Source organism: Petaurus breviceps, unplaced genomic scaffold (assembly GCF_028583685.1).
Source record: "Petaurus breviceps papuanus isolate PSGF00001 unplaced genomic scaffold, PetGlider_PUasm1.0 126, whole genome shotgun sequence".
In the NCBI taxonomy this organism is placed as follows: domain Eukaryota; kingdom Metazoa; phylum Chordata; class Mammalia; order Diprotodontia; family Petauridae; genus Petaurus; species Petaurus breviceps.
Window position 1 is genome coordinate 29,435,047 of NW_027185655.1, and position 19,921 is coordinate 29,454,967.

Genomic DNA, 19,921 nt, shown 5'->3' on the forward strand with positions numbered 1-19,921 from the left:
TTACTTCTTCCATTCCAAAACTATCCCAGGCCGCAATTGTCTCATCCCTTTCTGAACTATTACAACACCTAATAGCCATACGACATGATTTAACAGGATTCTCTTTTAGTTTTGTATTTCCTGAGTGCTATTCTGGTAGGTAATTAAGTTACAAATTCCTTGAGCTTCACTTACAAGGCCATTCTGGGCACATAATAAGTGTATCAATAGTAGTAGTAATAATAAATATTTGTTGGGTGATTGAGACATGTTTGAAGACAAATGGAATTCCTTTGGACAAATAGTGTGGTATTTTCATGAGTCCATTCACTATACCTCCTCTTTATCCTTCAGCCTAGTGGTGAGGAAACCGTACGTAGCCTTCAGGGCATGTGGCCTGGAAGCTGCAGGGTTTGGATTCAGTCAAAGGGCCACACTTAAGGACCTAGAGGGTCAAATGTGGTACTGGGGCCACATATTCTCCACCCCTGGACTCACTAAAACTTATTTTGAGTTGATGAGGATAAATGTTACTACAGAACATGAATCATTCAATACTTAGGCACCTGACTAGTCCCTTAGGTTCTAGAGGAGGCTATGAATTCTAGGTATAATAAAAAGCTGTGAGATGAACCTGGCTTTATGCTCAACTTACTTGGTTTTGGTTTGTATCGTCTTGAACCTAGTATGTGTTTAATACATGTTGTTTAACTGAAATGAATTGAATTTTTAAAGTCATCCATTGATAAAAAGACAAAAACTGTTGAAGGGTAACATTTTCAAACACGTATTTATAGACGGCTTGATTATTTATCAGAATAGATATATACATAATTTTTAACCCAGGAGTCTGGCCTTGCTTATTTTCACAGGAAAAATGAGAATAAATTACCCTAATAGAAATCCCCAGGTCCATGGAAACTCCATAATAAAGTGAGAAAAAATAGCAGCTGAGCATGCCTCCAGACAACATGGGCCCATGGATAATCTTAAACAAACTCCCTTTAATTTTGCCAGTGCCTGAAACATAGAAACAATCATATACAGATGATCTTTAAGCGACACAAAGAAAAACACAATTGAAAAAAATCTCAATCTCAATAGTTTTTTTAAAGTGATTTTTATAGAGGGTTGGGAAGAATAGCATTATAACTATTCTCCTTTGACTTACTCCCCTCAAAAAATGTAACTATATATAACTTTATATTTAAAAATATTTATTTTATTCTTACTATCCAAGTAGCGAAAGTGGTTAAGGAGTTATTACTGTCCTAAATTTGCTACCTAAACACATGCCTTGATCTCTCCCATCTTTAAAAAACCTTCTCCTAACCCTACCATCCCCTTCATACTATCTTCCTACATTTTCTTCCCTTTCACAGTCAAATTCCTTGGAAAATCTGTCTACCTACCTTGCTTCTATTTTTACTTTTCTCACTTTTCAATCCCTTTCAATTTGGTTTTAAATCTACATTCTGATGCTTACTACTCATGTGACTTTGTGCAAATTGCTTAGCCTACTTGAGCCTCAGTTTCTTCATCGATGAAATTAAATGGTTGAACTGGATGGCCTTTGAGGTTCCTTCCAGTTGTAAATCTGTTATCCAATGAACCCAACACTCAACCAAAACTGCTCTCTTCAAAGTTCACAATGATCCTTCTCTGTCAAAGCCCATGGTATTTCCTCAGTCCTCACCTCCTGGACCTTTGTGTGTCATTTGACAGGGTTGATTACTCCCCCTCCCCTTCCTCTGGATACCCTCTTCTCTGGTTTATAGTGACTGCTGTTGCTTGGTTCTTCTCTTATCTGTTGGATAAGAGAATCCCTTTTTAAAGCATAATTCAAAAGATGCTGTCTGCAGGAGTCTTGCCTTGGCCTTTCAGCTCTAATGACTTCTTCCTGACTTTGGATTTTGTGTCTACTTTTTCATGTGCTCATTGTTTTCCCCGATAAAATGCCAACTCACTGTTTTTCATTTTCATCTTCCCAGTAGCAGTTGCTACTTTGTGCTTATAGACTGCTTGACAGATAAGCACTCTTAGAAAAGAGGGTGCTATTACTTAAAAACTGCTTTGGGAAACATTCTCTGTTGGTCCAACTTTATTATTTTAGCTAGAATACATTAGAAGGCAGAAGAAAAGTGATTGTTAAGAAAATGGTACAATTTTTTTTTTTACCTTTTTTTGGGGGGGGAGGTAGGGCAATTGGGGTTAAGTGACTTGCCCAAGGTCACACAGCTAGTTTGTGTGTGTGTGTGTGTGTGTGTGTGTGTGTGTGTGTGTGTGTGTGTGTGTGTAAGTGTCTGAGGCCACATTTGAACTCAGGTCCTCCTGACTCCAGGGCTGGTGCTCTATTCACTGCACCACCTAGCTGCCCCCCAAAATGGTACAATTTGAAGGATCATATGTTGATCAACTGATAGCCAAGAGAATCTTTAGAGGTCACTGAATTCAGACCTGTTATTTTACAGATGAGGAAACTGAGTTTCAGAGAAGCTAAAGACTTGCCCTAGGTCATGTAGCTAGTCAACATCAAAGGTAGGATTTGGAGCCTTGCTGTCTTCAAATATACTCCCTGGGGCTGCCTTTCACTCATCAAATGTATTATTTGACATAGCTCAAACATATTTTTTTTGTCTTCTACTTGGTGCATATTAGTACCTACAGTAGTGCCGTACTAGCATAGTAGGTTTCACCTCCCAATCTCCCTCATAGTCAGGGCTTTCTTTCTCCTCAAATTATTATGGTTATTATACAAAATGCACAGGTAAGAGAGGTGAGAGTTTACTCTATTTCCTGGTCAGGTTATATCTAAAGTACTGCAGTCAGTGCAAGGGGCCCTAATGGAGGAGAGACACTGACAAGAAACTTCTGCACGACCGTAGGAGGCTGACTAGGGAACACAAAACCAGGTCATGTAAGAATTGGTCCAAGGAACATGGGGGAAAAAAGGGACGCAAAGGGAAGAGGGGGGCAAGATTACTGACTTCTACACTTTGTAGGATCATCAAATGGAAGAGGGATTGCATTTACTCTTTGTGCTGTTAAAAGCAAATAAGGACCCTCAGGTGGAAAGAGTAAGGTGACAGATTGTGGCAACATATAATGCCCGACTGCGTAGAGACAGGGACAGGATTTTTAATTCCATTGGTATTGGCACTGTCAGATAAAGAAACTCCTATCAGTATAGGTCAGCACCTTCTCTGCACTTTAGAGCCTTAGAGAGGAAAGTAAAGAATTGAGAAGTTAAGTGATTAACCCCAGGTCTCATAACTATAATATGTCAAAGGAGGTGACAAATAGACCATGTACCATGCTGACTCTCCATATAACTTTCTTTCTATAAAAATTAAAGCTGCTTCTCTCTCTCAATGTGTATGTATACATATATGTGTATACATACCTTTCTCTGTGTGTTTATATAACTTTCTCTCCTTTCCTCTATCTCTGCATATATTTCTTTCTCCCTTCATATTTCTTTCTTTTTCTCTCCCTTCTCTCTATGTATATTTAAACATAGATATACATTTATCTATATAGATTTCTCTTATCTTTCTCTCCATATATAATTCATTTCTGTTTTATGTGTAGATGTATATGCATTAATTAAATTATTTTTACATACATTTAATTAATTTAATTTAATACATTAATTAAAGCTGTTCAAAAATGGAATGAACTGATTCAAGAAATAAATCAGTTTCCTAAAACTGATTGTGTTCAATCAGAATTTAGAAGACCATCCTCTAAAGGTCCTTTAAATGTCCTTTCAACTCTAAGGGGGGTATGGTTTTTCTACAAAATTCTTTGACTTTAACTTAGCTTTGATACCAGACTCTACTCTAAATAAGGCAAATTCTCTTTCTTTCACTTTTCTGAAATTCTCAAATTCAAATTCCAAGTTATGATCTACCTGTGGATCAAGCCCAAGCCCAGCTCGTACCAAGATAATGGTAAGAGCTGTATTTCTCAAATAGGATGACCAGACTTGACTAATATGAACATAATCACGGATGTATGGAGTATTTCTGATGATGAAACCAGCAAGCAGCATTCCTATGTACAACAAAGAGAAAAAAAGAAGCGTGTTTTGATTTAAAAATTTTTTTCTTATAGAGAATACAAAGATGCTTAATCATTCTTCCTCTAAACAAAAACTATATCTCATTAGTTCAGAAAGGGTCAGATTGCATAGGAGTAGGAACAAAGATTTTTATATGAAGCTCTTTATAAACCATAGACATTGGTTATCATTATTCCTAAGCAGCAACAAGACCATAGGAAATAGTGGGCCTGCCTTGGAGTCAGGAAGAACTGTGTTTACTCTTGTTTCAGTGATAAAGGGAGATAGCAAGGTTAGGGAGCTTCCACACTTATAAAACTACAGGTTGAGACAAAAAGTCAAAATGGTTAATTATTTACTAGCAGTAGTGAGGGGTTAGGAGGAATGAGAGGGGTAAGCCACTGGATAAAATTCAGTAAGGAACCAGAGAAAAGATTCTGCCAGTGAGCACACATTTAAAATGATAATATTGTAGACTTAGAGCTAGAAGTGAACTTAAGACACCCCTGAGACAGACATCGTTGGGCAGATGAGGAAATGGAGGCAATGAGAAGTTAACTGACTTGCCCAAGGTCCCATGATAGTAAGTAGTTGAAATAATATTTGAACTCAAGACCTCCCTGCTCCAAGTATAGATTCCTATCGACTACATATTTTTTCTTCCTTCCTTCCTTCCTTCCTTCCTTCCTTCCTTCCTTCCTCCCTTCCTTCCTTCCTTCCTTCCTTCCTTCCTTCCTTCCTTCCTCTCTCTTCCTTCCTTCCTTCCTCTCTCTTTCTTTCTTCCTTCCTCTCTCTCTTTCTTCCTTCCTCTTTCTTCCTTTCTCTCTCTCTGTCTCTCTGTGTGTCTCTCTGTCTCTATCTCTGTCTCTATCTCTCTGTCTGTCTCTGTCTCTGTCTCTCTCTCTCTGTCTCTGTCTGTCTGTCTGTCTGTCTGACTGTCTCTCTCTGTCTGTCTGTCTCTCTCTCTTTCATCACAAAACTTTAAACCCAGTTCACTCTGAAGCTCATAGATTCAACCACAATAAGTCCCTGCCCAAGCTCCATTTGGTGACTGTATTTTGCTCCCTCCAGGATTAGAGTGAATGTCAATGGTAACTTTCTCTTTGGAACAACAACCCTGAGGGTTTTTCCCTCCCAGCTTGATTTTTTTTTTTTTTTTGCTAATTAAAGGGGCCATCCTGGACTCACTCTTAAAGAGGCCTATTCACTGAATGGGCATTACCTCAGACAGTTAGTACTTGAAAAGACCTTAACCTAAAAGGGCCAGGGTCTCCCAATGCATCCTGATGAATATCAGGCCACTGGACCCAGATGGCTCTGGAGGAGAAAGTAAGGCTGGTGACCTTGCACAGCCCTCCCTCACTCACATCAAAGTCAATTGAAGGTCATGGCATCATTTCCTTGATGCCACGGTCCTCTCTGAAGATGAAGGACGACCAGAACAACAGTCTACTACAATAGGGATGGGGATTAGTAAAGGGGTTGTTTGGCTGGGGTTGGTCTGTTTCATGTGACTTCTATAGCTTCGTGTTTAATCCTTGAAACAGATGCAAGAAGAAAAAAATGCCATAAATTATACTTATTAAACATCTAAAATAAGATTTTAGTGATATTAAGGTGCAGAGATATGTGAAGGCATTCCAGAGAGTAGTGAGAAAAAGATTGTCCTATGAATATAATAACCCTGGGCGAGGGGAAGGGGAATCGTACACTATTTTTTGTCCGTGCCACTACTAAGTTCTGGTTCTCATCAAAGGTCAGCTTGACAATTCTTAATATACAGGGAGAAGGAGAATAAAAATAATAGAAGCACTTCCTAATTCCTGGAAACACTGTGTAAATGTCAGCTCCTACTACTAGATATTTTATTACACAGATCATTGCCATAGTGGTTCAAGAATGGAGTGTGGGAAATGAAAAGACACATGTATTCAGGTGACCTGAACTAAAGAACTGACAAGCCCTAAAAATTCTAAAATTCTTCCCAGCAATGGTATTTACTCTCCACGGATGTGCATGTTTGTAGATTTACTTCTGCTCATAGAATAGAAAAGTGGTTTTGTGTAAGGCAAGTAACAGTCTGGTTAGAAGACTAAGAAGCTGAACAGGGCAGGACACAGGGAAGAAGAGAAATGGAGGCCAGAGGCAAAGTACAAAGATGAGGACAAGAAGTTGAAGAAGTATTTTGTAAAGCCAAGAAGGAAGCAACAGGTTTACACAGGCCACCCCAGGGTCACAGGTAGAGGTGGGAACCAGGCCAAAGGAGATTAACAGATCACAGATCAAAGCTACCAAGATGCAAATAGGCAAAGAGAGAGAAGAGCTAAAGCAAGAACATAGAAAACAAGGATAGTCAGGGAGCATTACTAAGAGAGGACAAACATAAAGAGATGGAAGAAAGGCCTGCAGAGAGACACAAAAATTTTTATATGATACAGACTCAAGTTCCTCTTAGATGCCCTCTGGATATCCTGTAGGCATCTCAGACTTAACATGCATAAAATAAAGCTCATTATCTTTCTGAAACATACCTCTTCTAACTCCCCTATTACTGTTAAAGGCACCCATATCCACCCATTCAACCTAGGTTTACAACTATAACATCCTCCATTCTTTACCCTCACTTACTATATAATCTGTTGACAAATCTTCCTATCTCCATAACTTCTCTCAAACACCCCCTTCTACGTGATTATGATGGAATACTATTGTACTATAAGAAATGATAAGCAGGATGCCCTCAGAAAAACCTGGAAAGACTTGTATGAACTGATACGAAGTGAAATGTACTGTGTACAAAGTAACAGCAATATTGTAAGACAATCAGCTGGGAATGACTTAGCTATTCTCAGCAATACAATGATCCAAGACCCTGAAGGACTTATGAGAAAAAATACTATCCATCCCCAGAGAAAGAACTGATGGTATCTGAATACAGATTGAGGCATCCTTTTTTTTTTTAAAGCAATCAGGGTTAAGTAACTTGTTCAAGTTTACAAGGCCAGTTATTTCTGGGTGTGGTGCTAAGTATCTGAGCCCATATTTGATCCCCAGGTCAACCCGGAGCCTGTGCTCTTACTCACTGAGCCTCCTGGCCGCCCCTAAACAATTGGGGTTAAGTAACTTGCTCAGGGTTACATGGCCAGGTGATTCTGGGTGGGTGCTAAGTGTCTGAGCCCAGATACGATCACAGGTCATCCCAACTCTGGAGCAGGTGCTCTTACTCACTGTACTACCTGGCCGCCCTGAGGCATCCATTTTTTAAACTTTATTTTTCTTGAGTTCTTTTTGGTCTATATTTTCTTTTGCAACATGACTATTATGGAAATGTTTTTGCATGATTACACATTATAATCTATACATACCTGCCTTCTCAAGAGGGGTTTGGGGAGGGAGGAAGGGAGAGAATTTGGAGCTCAAAATTCTAAAAATGAGTGTTAAAATTGTTATTATATGTAACTGGGGAAAAGTAAAATGCTAAATAGACAAAAAACAAAGAAATAAACAAATAGATGAATGAATGAAAAATAAATATCCACTTCTCCCCATTCACACTGCCACCACCACCCTTGTTCAGGCCCTCATCACCTCTTAAATGGGGTGCTACAATAACTTCCTTATTAGTCTCTCTGACTTAGGCTTCTTCCTGCTCTAATTATTCTCCACTCAGTTGCAACAGTGATTTTCCCAAAGTACAAATTTGATCAATAAACTCCAGCAGCTTCCTAGGGTCAATAATTTCTATTTGACATTTACATTTTTTTTTTACCACCTAATGTCTTCCTACTTTTCCAGTCTTTTTACATATTACTCCCCTCTGCAAAATGCACAATCCAGCTAGACTAGCTTGCTTGCTGTTCCTCACATGCCATGGGGCACCTAGGTGTCACAATGGATAAACTGCCAAACCTGGAGTTAGGAAGACTGACCTCCCTGAATTCAAATCTGCCCTCAGACACTTACTAGCTGTGTGACCCTGGGAAAGTCACTTATAGCTATTTGCCTCAGTCTCCTCATGTGTAAAATGAGCTAGAGAAGGAAATGGCAAAACCACTCCAGTATCTTTGCCAAGAAAACCCCAAATGGGGTCAAGAAAGGACGCAACTGGACCAAAACAACACATGTAACATGTCATTTTCCATCCTGAAATGCTGTCCTTCCTCAGCTTCACCTCTTAAGAATCCCTGGCTTCCTTTAAGACTTTCTTCAAATGTCGCCTTCTGCAGAAGCCTTTCCCCACCTCTGCCATGCCCATCCTCCAGCTGCTAGTGCCTTCCCTACTTAACACAGTGCCTGGCATGTGGTAAGCACTTAATAAATGTTTGCTGATTGGAAACACTACTGAAATAGGTGTCATGCTTCATTAGCACCTATAATGAGCGGTTGTTTAATTGGACTGAGCATGTCTACTCAAATTATTGAAGAATATAAAAAGAAGAAACACCCTCCTCTCTTTTGTCTTACTTTGGCTAAGAGTCTATGAGTTCAGTGTGAAATAGCATGATATTTAGTACCTCTGATTACATACTTTGTACTAGAGTCTATGTGCTCAACTGGTGAGAAACCATTGGAGAATGAGTTCCCAGTATGAGAATTCCTTCTACCAGTGTAAAAGGCAAAGATCCTTGACACAGTTGATAAGTCCTAGGAAGTTGCCTGAAGCATCAGAGTTAAGTGAGCTGTCCAAGTGTCACATGGCTACCAGCTTTTCCTGAATTCAAGCCCAGGGTCTCATGGCCTCTGAATAGCAAACATTCCTATGAAATCCTGCAATGAAGTGCTTTTTCAGCAAATGTCAGATTTAGAAGAAACCAGATTACCTTGATTTCAATAACTCAAAATTCAATAAAATATTTTGAACATCATCATGAAGTGTTAAATTGTTAAAAACCATGTTTATAAAGCAATGCATAAAGAACAGGCACATTGTTAACCAGGAGCTAGATATAGAAACTTTCTATATAAATATAGAAATAACAACCAAAAAAATGGTCATAATACTGATCATTCTTTCTGTATCTTATTCCAATGGGTTTCATATTTAGTAAATACAGTAGTTGTTTTTCTTTCCTGCATTTAAATCATTTTGATTATTTTTGACAGTTACTATTTGAAGAAAAAAAACCAAACCCTGGTAGATCAGAGAAATGCCAGAGATATTGTGTACCTGTATTTTAGCAAGTTATTGTAATGGGAATGTAAATTTTAAAGATCTTCCCTGCCCCTAGGCTAAAGTGCACCTGGAGCCTGGGGTGGGAGGCTTGTTTTTCAGTAGATACTTTTTGATTGGCCCTTGGGTCCAGAAGGTTGTTACATTCTCTGAGCCAGGAGAAGGCTATATAAACCCTGATTTGAGGCTTTGTTTTGGGGCTCACTTTGAGAAGTGTTCTGTGATTTGATGAAACTCTGGGAAGCTGTTGTTGAGAGTCCCCCGCTTTGAAAGACCCAGATGTTGATTTGGTATGGATGTAATGGTTGGACAGTTTGGAAATCTGTCTACTTGATCTGTTTCTGTCTTGATAATTCTGTCTGTATACTCTGAAGTTTGGGGTGCTGACCTTTTCCCCCTGAACTAGGTAAACAATACATATTTGATTGATTAAAGTAAGCTTGTTAACCTATTTTCAGTTGCTTTCCTTTAACAAAGCATATCCAAGAACCTGTGTGGGCAGCCACCCTGAGTATGCTTGGGGTGCTTGCTGCTACAGCTATCTAGCAAAATAATCTTGGACAATTATTTGAACAAGATTGGAAGATATAGGCTGGATGTTGATACAACTAGAAAGATTCAGAAATGGTTGAATGACCATATCCAAAGAGTGCTGATTAATGGATTGAAGTCAACCTTAAAGGACACGACCTCAAGAAAAAATATACTCGGCTCAGTTCCATCCAACATTTTTATCCGTGACTTGAAGACCTGTTTTTCAGACTTTAATTAGAGATAGGAATGTTAGGAGGGATAGCTAAAACTGTCAATGACAAAAGTGGGATCCAAAAAAGATTTTGACAGGCAGGGAAGCTGGGTCAAATTGAATAAGATGGGATTTAGTAGGGATCAGCTCCAAAATCTAACTGAGCAAGTACAGGATGGGAAAGACATGGTTAGACACAACACAGGATGTAAAAAAATGTGGCTGGCTAATTTTCCTGGTTTATAACTTAACATATAGCTATCAAAAAGGTTGATTTACTCTTAGGATGCATTAATGAAATTATGGAAATGATTGATTGCTTTTACTTGATTAGATCACATCTGTAACATTTACTTCTGAGTTCTACATTTTTAAAATGTTTTATTGATTTTTTTTCTCCTGTCATAGTGATTTCTGGAAATATTACCATCTATTTCTCTCTCCCCTCAATCCCAGTCCAGTACTGAATCATCCTTTGTAACAAAGAAAAACAGCTAAGCATTGCAACAGCACCTCTCTCTCCAGAGTAACCTGTTCATTTATATGTTTTGTACTAGTATTTTTTTCCTTTGACAAAAGGACAGAGGTATAGTTTATTACATGTTTTCTGGGATAATTATTTGGTTAAATTTTTTTTTCAGAGTCCAAATTCCTCTTAGTGAATCACTCATATTTATAGTTTCATTTATATTATTGTGGTCATTTTAAAATATTATTTTTCTGGTTTGGCTTATTTCATTCTGTTCTAGTTCATACAAGCATTACTATGTTTCCTTTTTTTGTGTTTGTGTTTTTTTTTTGGCCTTTTGGAAGGCAGTTGTGGTTAAGCAACTTGCCCAAAGTCACACGGCTAGTTTTTGTGTTAAGTGTCTGAGGCGGGATCTGAACGCAGGTCCTCCTGACTCTAGGGCTGGTACTCCATTCACTGCACTACCTAGCCACCCCCATTCCTATGTTTTCATTCTCCTACCTGTTAAATAGGCAGGCAATATGATATATGTTATGCAAACATTATCTCTCTAAAACAAATTATAGTTTTGTCACATTGAAGAAAGATTGTCTTTGATCGGCTTAACTTTGGAGGGCAGAATTTAGATCAAGAGTTGGGAGTTACAGGAAGGCAGATTTTGACTTGATGGAAGAATCTTTTTAATGAAGGGCTGGTTTCCAAGAAAATTTTCAAGTTTCCTTCCAGTTATTATTCTGAGATTGTTCACAAAATAGCCATGAACATTTTGCTAAACTTATTGGCTATAATCAGTTTTTTCTGCCCCAAGAGATGGTTGTGTACATGCATATCGATCAGCCAATCAGCTGACAAGTATTATTTAGTATTTATAATGTTTCAGGAACCTTGTTAAGGACTGGGGATACAAAGAAAGAGTAAAAACAATGCCTCCTCTTCTCAGGGAGCTTGCTAGGAATTACATTTATAGCAATAAGAATTATCACAGGGGCGGCTAGGTGGCACAGTGAATAGAGCACCAGCTCTGGAGTCAGGAGGACCTGAGTTCAAATCCAGCCTCAGATCCACACACACACACACACACACACACACACACACACACACACACACACACACACTAACTGTGTGACCTGGGGTAAGCCACTTAACCCCAGTTGCCCTACCTTCCCCCCTCCAAAAAACAAAATGAAAAAAAGAATTATCAGAATTAAATGGGAAGCTTTAGAGATGGTAAAAATGATGTATGGGAAAAATAAGCTGTCATTGGAAGTCTTCAAGTTGAGGAAGATGATCTGGGGATTAAATCTTCAAGTAAATGCCCTCTAAGGTTTCTTCTAATTCTAACATTCTATGATTTTATTGCCATTAGCAAAAATCAGAGACATTGATGGCGTAATGGTTAGAGAGGAAGATTTGGGTTCAAGTTCTGCTTCCACCACATACTGGTGGAATATGGACAGTGGGTGAGTCAGTTACCTTAAACTCTCAGTGCTTTAGGTGACTAAGTTGCAAGGAAAGGTCTGGTCTACCATTGACAGAAGGAGTTTCTGAACTTGAGAGTTTTCTATATCAATGATACCATGGGCCTATTTCCTATCTCTATTCCTTGGTAAAAATCACTGGGGAATGACAGGGGGAAAGCATTTTTAAATGTTCATTTATTACTTTCTTTTTTGTAATGAATTCAAAACTGATTAATTCAATTTGTCTATATATCTTGAATGAGTTTTTTTTAATTCAAAAATATGGAAAACGCATTAACAGTATTTTTTTCTGAAATAGGAAAAAAATCTTCAAAATACTCTAAAACATCAGGATTATCAGAAAATTTTATTCATGTAAAATTCAACTTTTTACAATCTGTTTCTGCAAAGTTTGGCATTAAAATCCTTTGTCACTTGAGATGAACAAAGACTATATGCAAAATTTTACAAAAAGAAGTAATTTTTTTTAAAGCAATTGGAGTTAAGTAACTTGCTCAAGGTTACATGGCCAGTTATTTCTGGGTGTGGTGCTGAGTATCTGAGCCCAGATTTGATCCCCAGGTCATCCCAACACTGGGGCCAGTGCTCTTACTCCTAGCCACCCCTAAGCAGTTGGGGTTAAGTAACTTGCTCAGGGTTACACGGCCAGGTGTTTCTGGGTGGGTGCTAAGTGTCTGAGCCCAGATTCGATCCCCAGGTCATCCCAACACTGGAGCCGGTACTCTTACTCACTGTGCTACCTGGCTGCCCCCAAAAGAAGTAATTTTAATAGAATCTAAAGATATCAGAGAGAGTTTAAAGGTTATTGAGTCAAATCTCTTACATGATGAAGGAACTCCTATAAGACTTCTAAAGGCATCCAACACTTTACAGACACTTAACAAAGGATCAAACACTTAATAGAGAGGAAACTAACTATTTGAGAAGGAAGCTTTTCCATTATTAGTGGACTGTACTGCCACTAAAAAGTTTGTGCTTGTAATGAATTGAAATTTACTTTCTTGTAACCTCCCTCTATTTATTCATAATAATTCTGTCTCTGGAGCAACACAAAATAAGTCTATTCTCTCTCAAATAGGACTGACTACACTTTAAATATATAAGTTAATAGGTCCTTCCTAAACCATCCCAAAGCCCTGATACATATATCCAGGTCCCTCACTTTAACTCATAGGACATAGCTTTAAAAATCCAGTCAATTTGGATGCTTCCCTTACAAAGACACTCTTGTTTGACAACATTCTTCTTAAAATGGTAGTTTACACAATGACTTAGACACAGTCTGACCATTGGTGATTCCAATGAAAATATTACCTTGATCTGGGCAGCTTTATCTATTAATGAAATTTAAGATTTCAACAAAAATTATTTTTGGCTTTATCTGGAACTTCATGCCCAGCTAAAATACCCAGGTATTTTTCACATGAATTGCTGCTGATATAGATCTACTTTAATTATGTACTTGAACATTGATTTGTTTTTTTTAAATTTGACCTGGTTTTGAAGTAGATTCTGTCATGCAATAATTTAATTATTTTGCCCAGCTTTCGGTTATCTAAAAATCACATACTTGTTATGCCTTTATCCAAATCAATGATAAAATGTTGAGCATATCAGGCCAAAGGAGATAGCTGGTGACTCACCATAAGTGACCTACCTCCTCTTGACAAGGATCCATTAATCAACATTTTGGGAATAGAGTTGATCAACCAGCTAGGAGTCCACCTGGCTATATTACCCTCCAGTCCATACTTCATCTTCTCTAAAAAAGTCATAATGAGGGACTTTTGTCAAATGCCCTGAAATTGATTCACTATGTCTATGTCATTCTTATCTACCAGTCTAGTTATCTTATTAAAAAAGGCAATGAAGTTAGTTTGACGGGCATTGTATTGTCTCTAGAACTCCTACTTTCTATTCTGAAGTGCCCACAAACCACTTGTTAAGTAATCCACACTAGACTTTTTTCCCCTTGGGAATCAATGTTAAGCTTACTCATTTATAGTGTCTGGAATCTTTCTTTCCCCTTTTGGGAAAATCAGGACATTTGCCTGCCTAACCTATTCCCTATGAATCAATCATCCTCTCTGATGACTTCCTGAACATGAGTTTGTGATCATATCTTTTAAGTTTTCATTGCCAAAAGATATATAATGTTATCCATACCTGAAACCTAGAACTAAGTTAGAGCAGCTGGCTGGTACAACTATCTTCTCATCTCTCATGGATTTTTTTTAAGACTATTTTTTCTACCCATTCCAGTTCAAACATCATGCTTCAGAACACAGACAAAAATCAGAATCAAATCATTGTGCCCTTTTTTGTTCTAATTATATTTTCCACAAGATTTAGATTCAACAAAAATTTTTTTTTAGGTTTTATCTGCTTCAAAACCAGGTGAAAATTAAGAAAAAAATATCAACGTTCAAACACATGATTAAAGTAGATCTGTATTAGGCTTTTAGCCTGATACTATGACAATTCTATGCCACCTTTTAAAAAAAATTGTCCTGAGTTACGTACCCTTCACACCATCTTGTTTAAGCCCTTCCTGTCTGGCTATAGGGTTTCCTCTCAACCTTCTTCATTAGAATGATCTATGATTTGTATTTGGTTAGAATATCATATTTCAGAGGCTACCTTCATTTGGCCTTATTTCTCTTTTTAATTTTTTGATATTTGCTTTCCCAAAATCTTTAGGAATGCAGATTTTGTATGGTAACTAGTTAAACTTATTGCTACCAGAATACAAAAGGAAGACCAATTATCTTGTGGGGATGGGGTGTTAAAAGCTGCTACTGACAGCCTTGAAAAGTTCCCTACTATCTCTGACACATTGGATATGACATACAAAAGCAGAGACAAGCAAAGTTTCATTCTTGGAAGGACTTTTGGAAGCCTACTGCCTTCCTTCTTCTCTTCCAAGTAGGGCAAAGAAAGGTTAAGACTGTATGCTGTGAAACTTCGTTTCTGGAAGCAATGGGGCTGAGAGACTGCAACACTCTAATATTCTTGGGTGGTTTTCCCTTTGCATTTGAACTGACTTTCCCTTCTGTAATGTGTCTGCCCAGGGTCAGTGCATGCTACCAAATGCCTGCAGAGAAAAGCAAAGGAGCATGAGTGTGATAAATCTGTTTCACCACAACAGGAAAATATGTGTTCTCAATAATACCTTTGGAAGCATTCTCTCCCCCTCCTTAGGATATGTCAAAGTCAAAGGTCACTCAAGTCTCACATGCATGAAGAATTCCTTTTTTTGGATTAGAGTTGTGACTTCATTGGCATAGAGAGCTCTCTATGAGGAAACTCTCTCCATCAACACATATCAGTATCTTGAGGGAGTTGCCTAGGATACTGAATAGTCAAGTGTGATTTGCCCAAGGTCGATGTAGTCAGTATAGATTTGAACCCAGGCCTTCCTAACTCTGAGATTAGATCTCAGTCCAATCCAACATGCTTGCCTCTCTAGGAATAATTAATTATAGCAACTATATTGTCTTTCAGAACTGTACATTAAGTATTACCGGAATTATCTGAAACAATGCCCAACCTCAATCCAGCAGTCTTTTTTCATGCCTCAAGATACCATCTTTTTTGGACATTTATTTCTGTGACATCGTACTTGCTAACTGGTATTGACTTCATGATTCTGCCTAATGCTTGGTGGGTGATCTGACCATTGCAGGGATTCATTTTTGTCATTTGCAGATAAAAAATGGTATAAGACAAGGTAGAGTACTCTGATTATGTTGGAAGACAGTTGTTGTGGAAATATCTAGTTGTATTAGCTACTTCAATAGTCTATACACAAGAATCGCAGCAACCAGCTACTATGATGTTAGGTTCTGATCACAAGAACATATTCAATTTTACTTGCTTTTTGGAAAAAATTTTCTGACAAAAAGGAGAATCCACATTTTCCCAGACCTGTATGAGTAAAATACAATGGGTCAAAATCCATCAATTCATTTAACTTTACCTTTTGAAGAAATCTGGGTTCTCTCTCTCCCTATCAGTCCTGCCTTTTGTCAAAAGGCAGACTGAGTAACCTACAGGGGCTGAGAAGAAGGGAAAAACCTTGGTCCTAATTCAATGATTAGTTATTAAATGCAAGAGAGGAATAATCATTTCTCTCATTACTAAGCAAAATTATCTGGCTGTATTAATGTTCAGTATTACATTTTTAATAAAACTTTTAATTTTTTTAAAGAAAAACTACAAACATATTACCTATGGGTATGCGAGGGAAAGAAGATAATTATATCAGTGAAATGTTTTTCAGTGCTGACTTACCACTACAACTACATCAAATGTTCAAAACTTATGCATAGTGAATTAAAAATACCTGATATATATGTATGTATATATCTATAGAGAAATATATTTGCACTTAATTGGAACCTTGGAGGAGGGAGGGGAAAGAACAAAGGAAAAAAGTGCACAGCAAAGAACAAAAAAAAAAAACCTTCCAAAGAAGCAAACATGGACAGCTCTCAACACAACATATTTATTTATTTTTATTATATATATATATATCATTATATATAGTATATATAATTAAATAGTATATATCATACAGGATTTTTTGAAAAGAAAATTTATTGTTACATATTTTGAATCCTCTCTTATGTTCTGCTATGTATACCTGACATTTTTTTTTAATCCTTTCTTACTTTGTGTTTAAGTTCCAATATTTAAGTTAAAAAAAGAGAAAAGAAGACGTGAGTCATGTTATACTTACCAAGAAGAGGTGGTAGTGGAGGTACCAAAGGAATCTTAATGAATTGCATGAGTCTGCCACCCAAAAGGGCACTATAGAAAATAACTAACATTCCAAATAGGCTTCCGCCAGGATAGATTTCTATGCCTTTATAGGACCAGATTACAATCCAAAGCAACAGCAGGAGAAAAACTGAAATAAGTCACGAAAATAGGTATCAGAGATATATAATTCATACATAAATCATCCTCATACTGCCCACCTCTATATAACAAGCCTTATTCTGTGTTCAACTATACCAGTTTATTTGTTTGAATGAGTCCATGCTTTCACATACTGCATATCCCTGGGTCCAATGCTTTAATGAAGCATTGGATTTTAATTTTTAATTTGATTTTAATATTTATTTGTTTTTCAACTACATGTAAAAATAATTTTCAACTTTCATTTGTTAAAATTTGGAGTTCCATTGGTTATAATCCTTCTTTACAACTTGACTAATGTTTAATGTGAAGGTATTTTTAGATCCTATATTTGACTGCATGCTGTCATGGGGGGGGAGGGGGAAAGAGAGACAGGAGGAGAAAATTTGAAACTCAAGAGATTGTGGAATTGAATGTTGTAAACTAAAAGTAAGTAATTAAAAAAAAAACTTCAAAAAAATTTGGAATTTCAAATTTTCTTCCTCCTTTCTCTCTCGCTGTCATACCTGGCCCCATTCTTTCCCATCCCCCAATCAGCTCTCCTTCTAGGAGGTAGGTGGGCTGCTGGGTTTAGCCACACCTAGGGAGACTTGGCCCCAGCGGAAATTTCAAAGTGTGTACTGAACCATCACTGATTTGGGCTTCTGCAAGTTCCTGCTTACGTAATACCTAACCGTTGGCCATGTGGTGTCCCTTTGAAAGCTGAGGCTTTGCCTGGGATCAAGGCTGTACAATTTACAGAGGGGCCCCATCAGCCAGCCAACATGGCCAATAAAGGGTTCAATTACAAATTGTTACTTGGTCTTGCTTGTGTTTTTGGGTACAACATCACCTCACCCCTCCTTGAGAATGCAAAGCACTTTGATATAGATTATACATGTGCAGTCATATAAAACCTATTTCCATATTAGCCATGTTGTAAAAGAACACAGACAAGAAGAAAGAAAAAGAGGAAGAAAAGAAGAAAAAGTAAAAAGTAGTATGCTTTGATCTGCATTCAGACTGTTCTTTCTCTGGAAGTGTATAGGATTTTTCATCACGAGTCTTTTGGAACTGTCTTAGTTCACTGTATTGCTGAGAATAACTAAGTCATTCACAGCTGATCATCATTTCAATGTGAATGTGACATGAAATTCTAGGATGTGGGCCAATGTTAATTCCTGATAAAAACTGAAGAATTCTCCCAAACTGTAGAAATTTAAGACCATTTTTGGAGGTAGCTGCTGAGAGATAGAAACTCCTAATGACTGGTTGACTGAAACCATGTTAGCTGGTACTCTATAAAAACCAAGTTCTACTCATTCCAGGGGCTCTCAGCTCTCAAGGGCTCATTCTTTGCCTTTTACCTTGCTCCTTGTTCCAAAATGACGCAAAGGGTCACAAGAGAAAATTTCTATACCCTCTCTCTTACCCTTCAGAGAACACATCGGAGACATTAACAGAACTTGTGTCAATGGGATACATGTGCTTAGATATGACCTGGAGGGTGGGCTCAAAGACACTGTTCCTGAACCCTACCCCTCTATGTAGAGAAGCGAGAGGATTCTGCATTCTCTAGGTGGCAGAATCTGATAATTAGATAATTTTAGATTATCTAATGATAAAAATGATAATTTTAGAAGAGAAAACAGATTTCCTAGTGAGCACCAGCTTTGAGAGTTGCCTTGTGAGTGATCCCAAATTCAAGAATTTTGGAGTTCCAGGATTAGGGCACAGAGATTTCTAGAGAGATTGCCTGATGGAGCTTGCTCCTCCGAGAAAGGGGAGAATAGTCCTAGAACAGGCCTGCACAGGTCGACAGTCGGTTCAGGAAGCACATAGGTTAGACTAAAGGCAGAGTGATAATGGCTGGTTGCCTTGCGGATCATGTGACAAACAGGAAAGAATGCCCAGTGGCAACCCTACATTTTTTCATGGGCCATGGGAAATCCTTTGGCCAGCTGTATGTTGCACAGGTCTGGTGAGAGTCTGGTGAGAAGGGGTGAGCTTCAGCAAACACCAAAGCGTGTTTACTTTCTAAACCATCAGTTGGCGCTGTAAGACTCAGGGAGATGGCACAGTAGGCACCATGATAGAGGCTTGCTCTGGTAGCAGCCCCAGTTCAATCTCTTGTGGAGGCTGGGGAAGAGAAGCTGATGGTGGATTTGAGTGTTTTAAGATTCTTTATCTGTCCATTGGCTCTTGTGAGTCTTCGGTATCTATCTTCTTTGGGATTTTTCATATCCAACAGCTGTGTCCTAGGGAGAATGCTTGTGCAGAATGTGGGTATTCTGTCAGTCACCTTTGTGACCCTCTTGGACATGAGTCAACTTTGTTATGGAGATTTTTCCATATCAATCCATCTCAGGATGATGAAACAAAGAAAGAGAAATTGAAACTCTCTGGTTTCCTTTCATTAAATGTCAACTAAAATCCCACCTTCTAGAGGAAGCCTTCCCCAGACCCCTCAATTCCAGGGCCTTCCCAGAGTTAATTATTTCTTATATATCATGAAATAGTTTGTTTTGTACATATTTGTTTTTCATGTGTCGTTTTGCTTTTTGTATCCCCAGAACTTAGCATCATACCTGGCACATAGTACATACTTAATACTACTTAATACATGTTTCTTGATTGATTGCTTGAATTGATTCTTGGGGTGAAATCTCTAGAATGGGGTCTAGTGTATGTGTGTGAGCTCAGAATCCTTGGGAGCAAGGGATAGGGGTAACCAGTATTGGAGTAATTCAAGAGAGCGAGGGCACTAATATCTGTTGTGTCTTCTCAAAGCTGGAAGCCAGAAGGGCCAGGATTTCTCTTCTCTTTTGCGCTCACCAATTCTTCCAGCCTCTCACATATGCTTAGGACATTGAGTAATCAATTTGCACCAATGAGGAGAGTCTCATACACTTAACCCTTGAAGACAAAGGTTATATAAGCAAAACAAACTTCCTCATCCTGAATAGGGGAATTAGAATGGAAAAAAATAAAAAGAATAGAAATAGAATCTAGTTATATCTAGCCAAAGAAATTGTGATAATGTGAATGAAACAGAGTATTACTGAGCTGTAGGAAATGATGGCAGAAGAGATTTCAAAGAATTCAAAGTGTG

At 38.0% G+C, this 19,921-nt stretch overlaps 1 protein-coding gene across 1 annotated transcript in view; it reads right to left on the minus strand.

Moving 5' to 3' along the window:
• LOC138166151 (sodium/hydrogen exchanger 9B1-like) overlaps positions 1-19,921 on the minus strand; it is a 70,209-nt gene that overhangs the window by 33,969 nt on the left and 16,319 nt on the right. Inside the window, exons 4-6 of the mRNA XM_069094561.1 lie at positions 16,649-16,819; positions 3,893-4,035; positions 872-999 (exon numbers count right to left, since the gene is read on the minus strand). Of these exons, the coding sequence (XP_068950662.1) occupies positions 872-999; positions 3,893-4,035; positions 16,649-16,819 (442 nt within the window). The remainder of the gene's footprint in view (positions 1-871; positions 1,000-3,892; positions 4,036-16,648; positions 16,820-19,921) is intronic.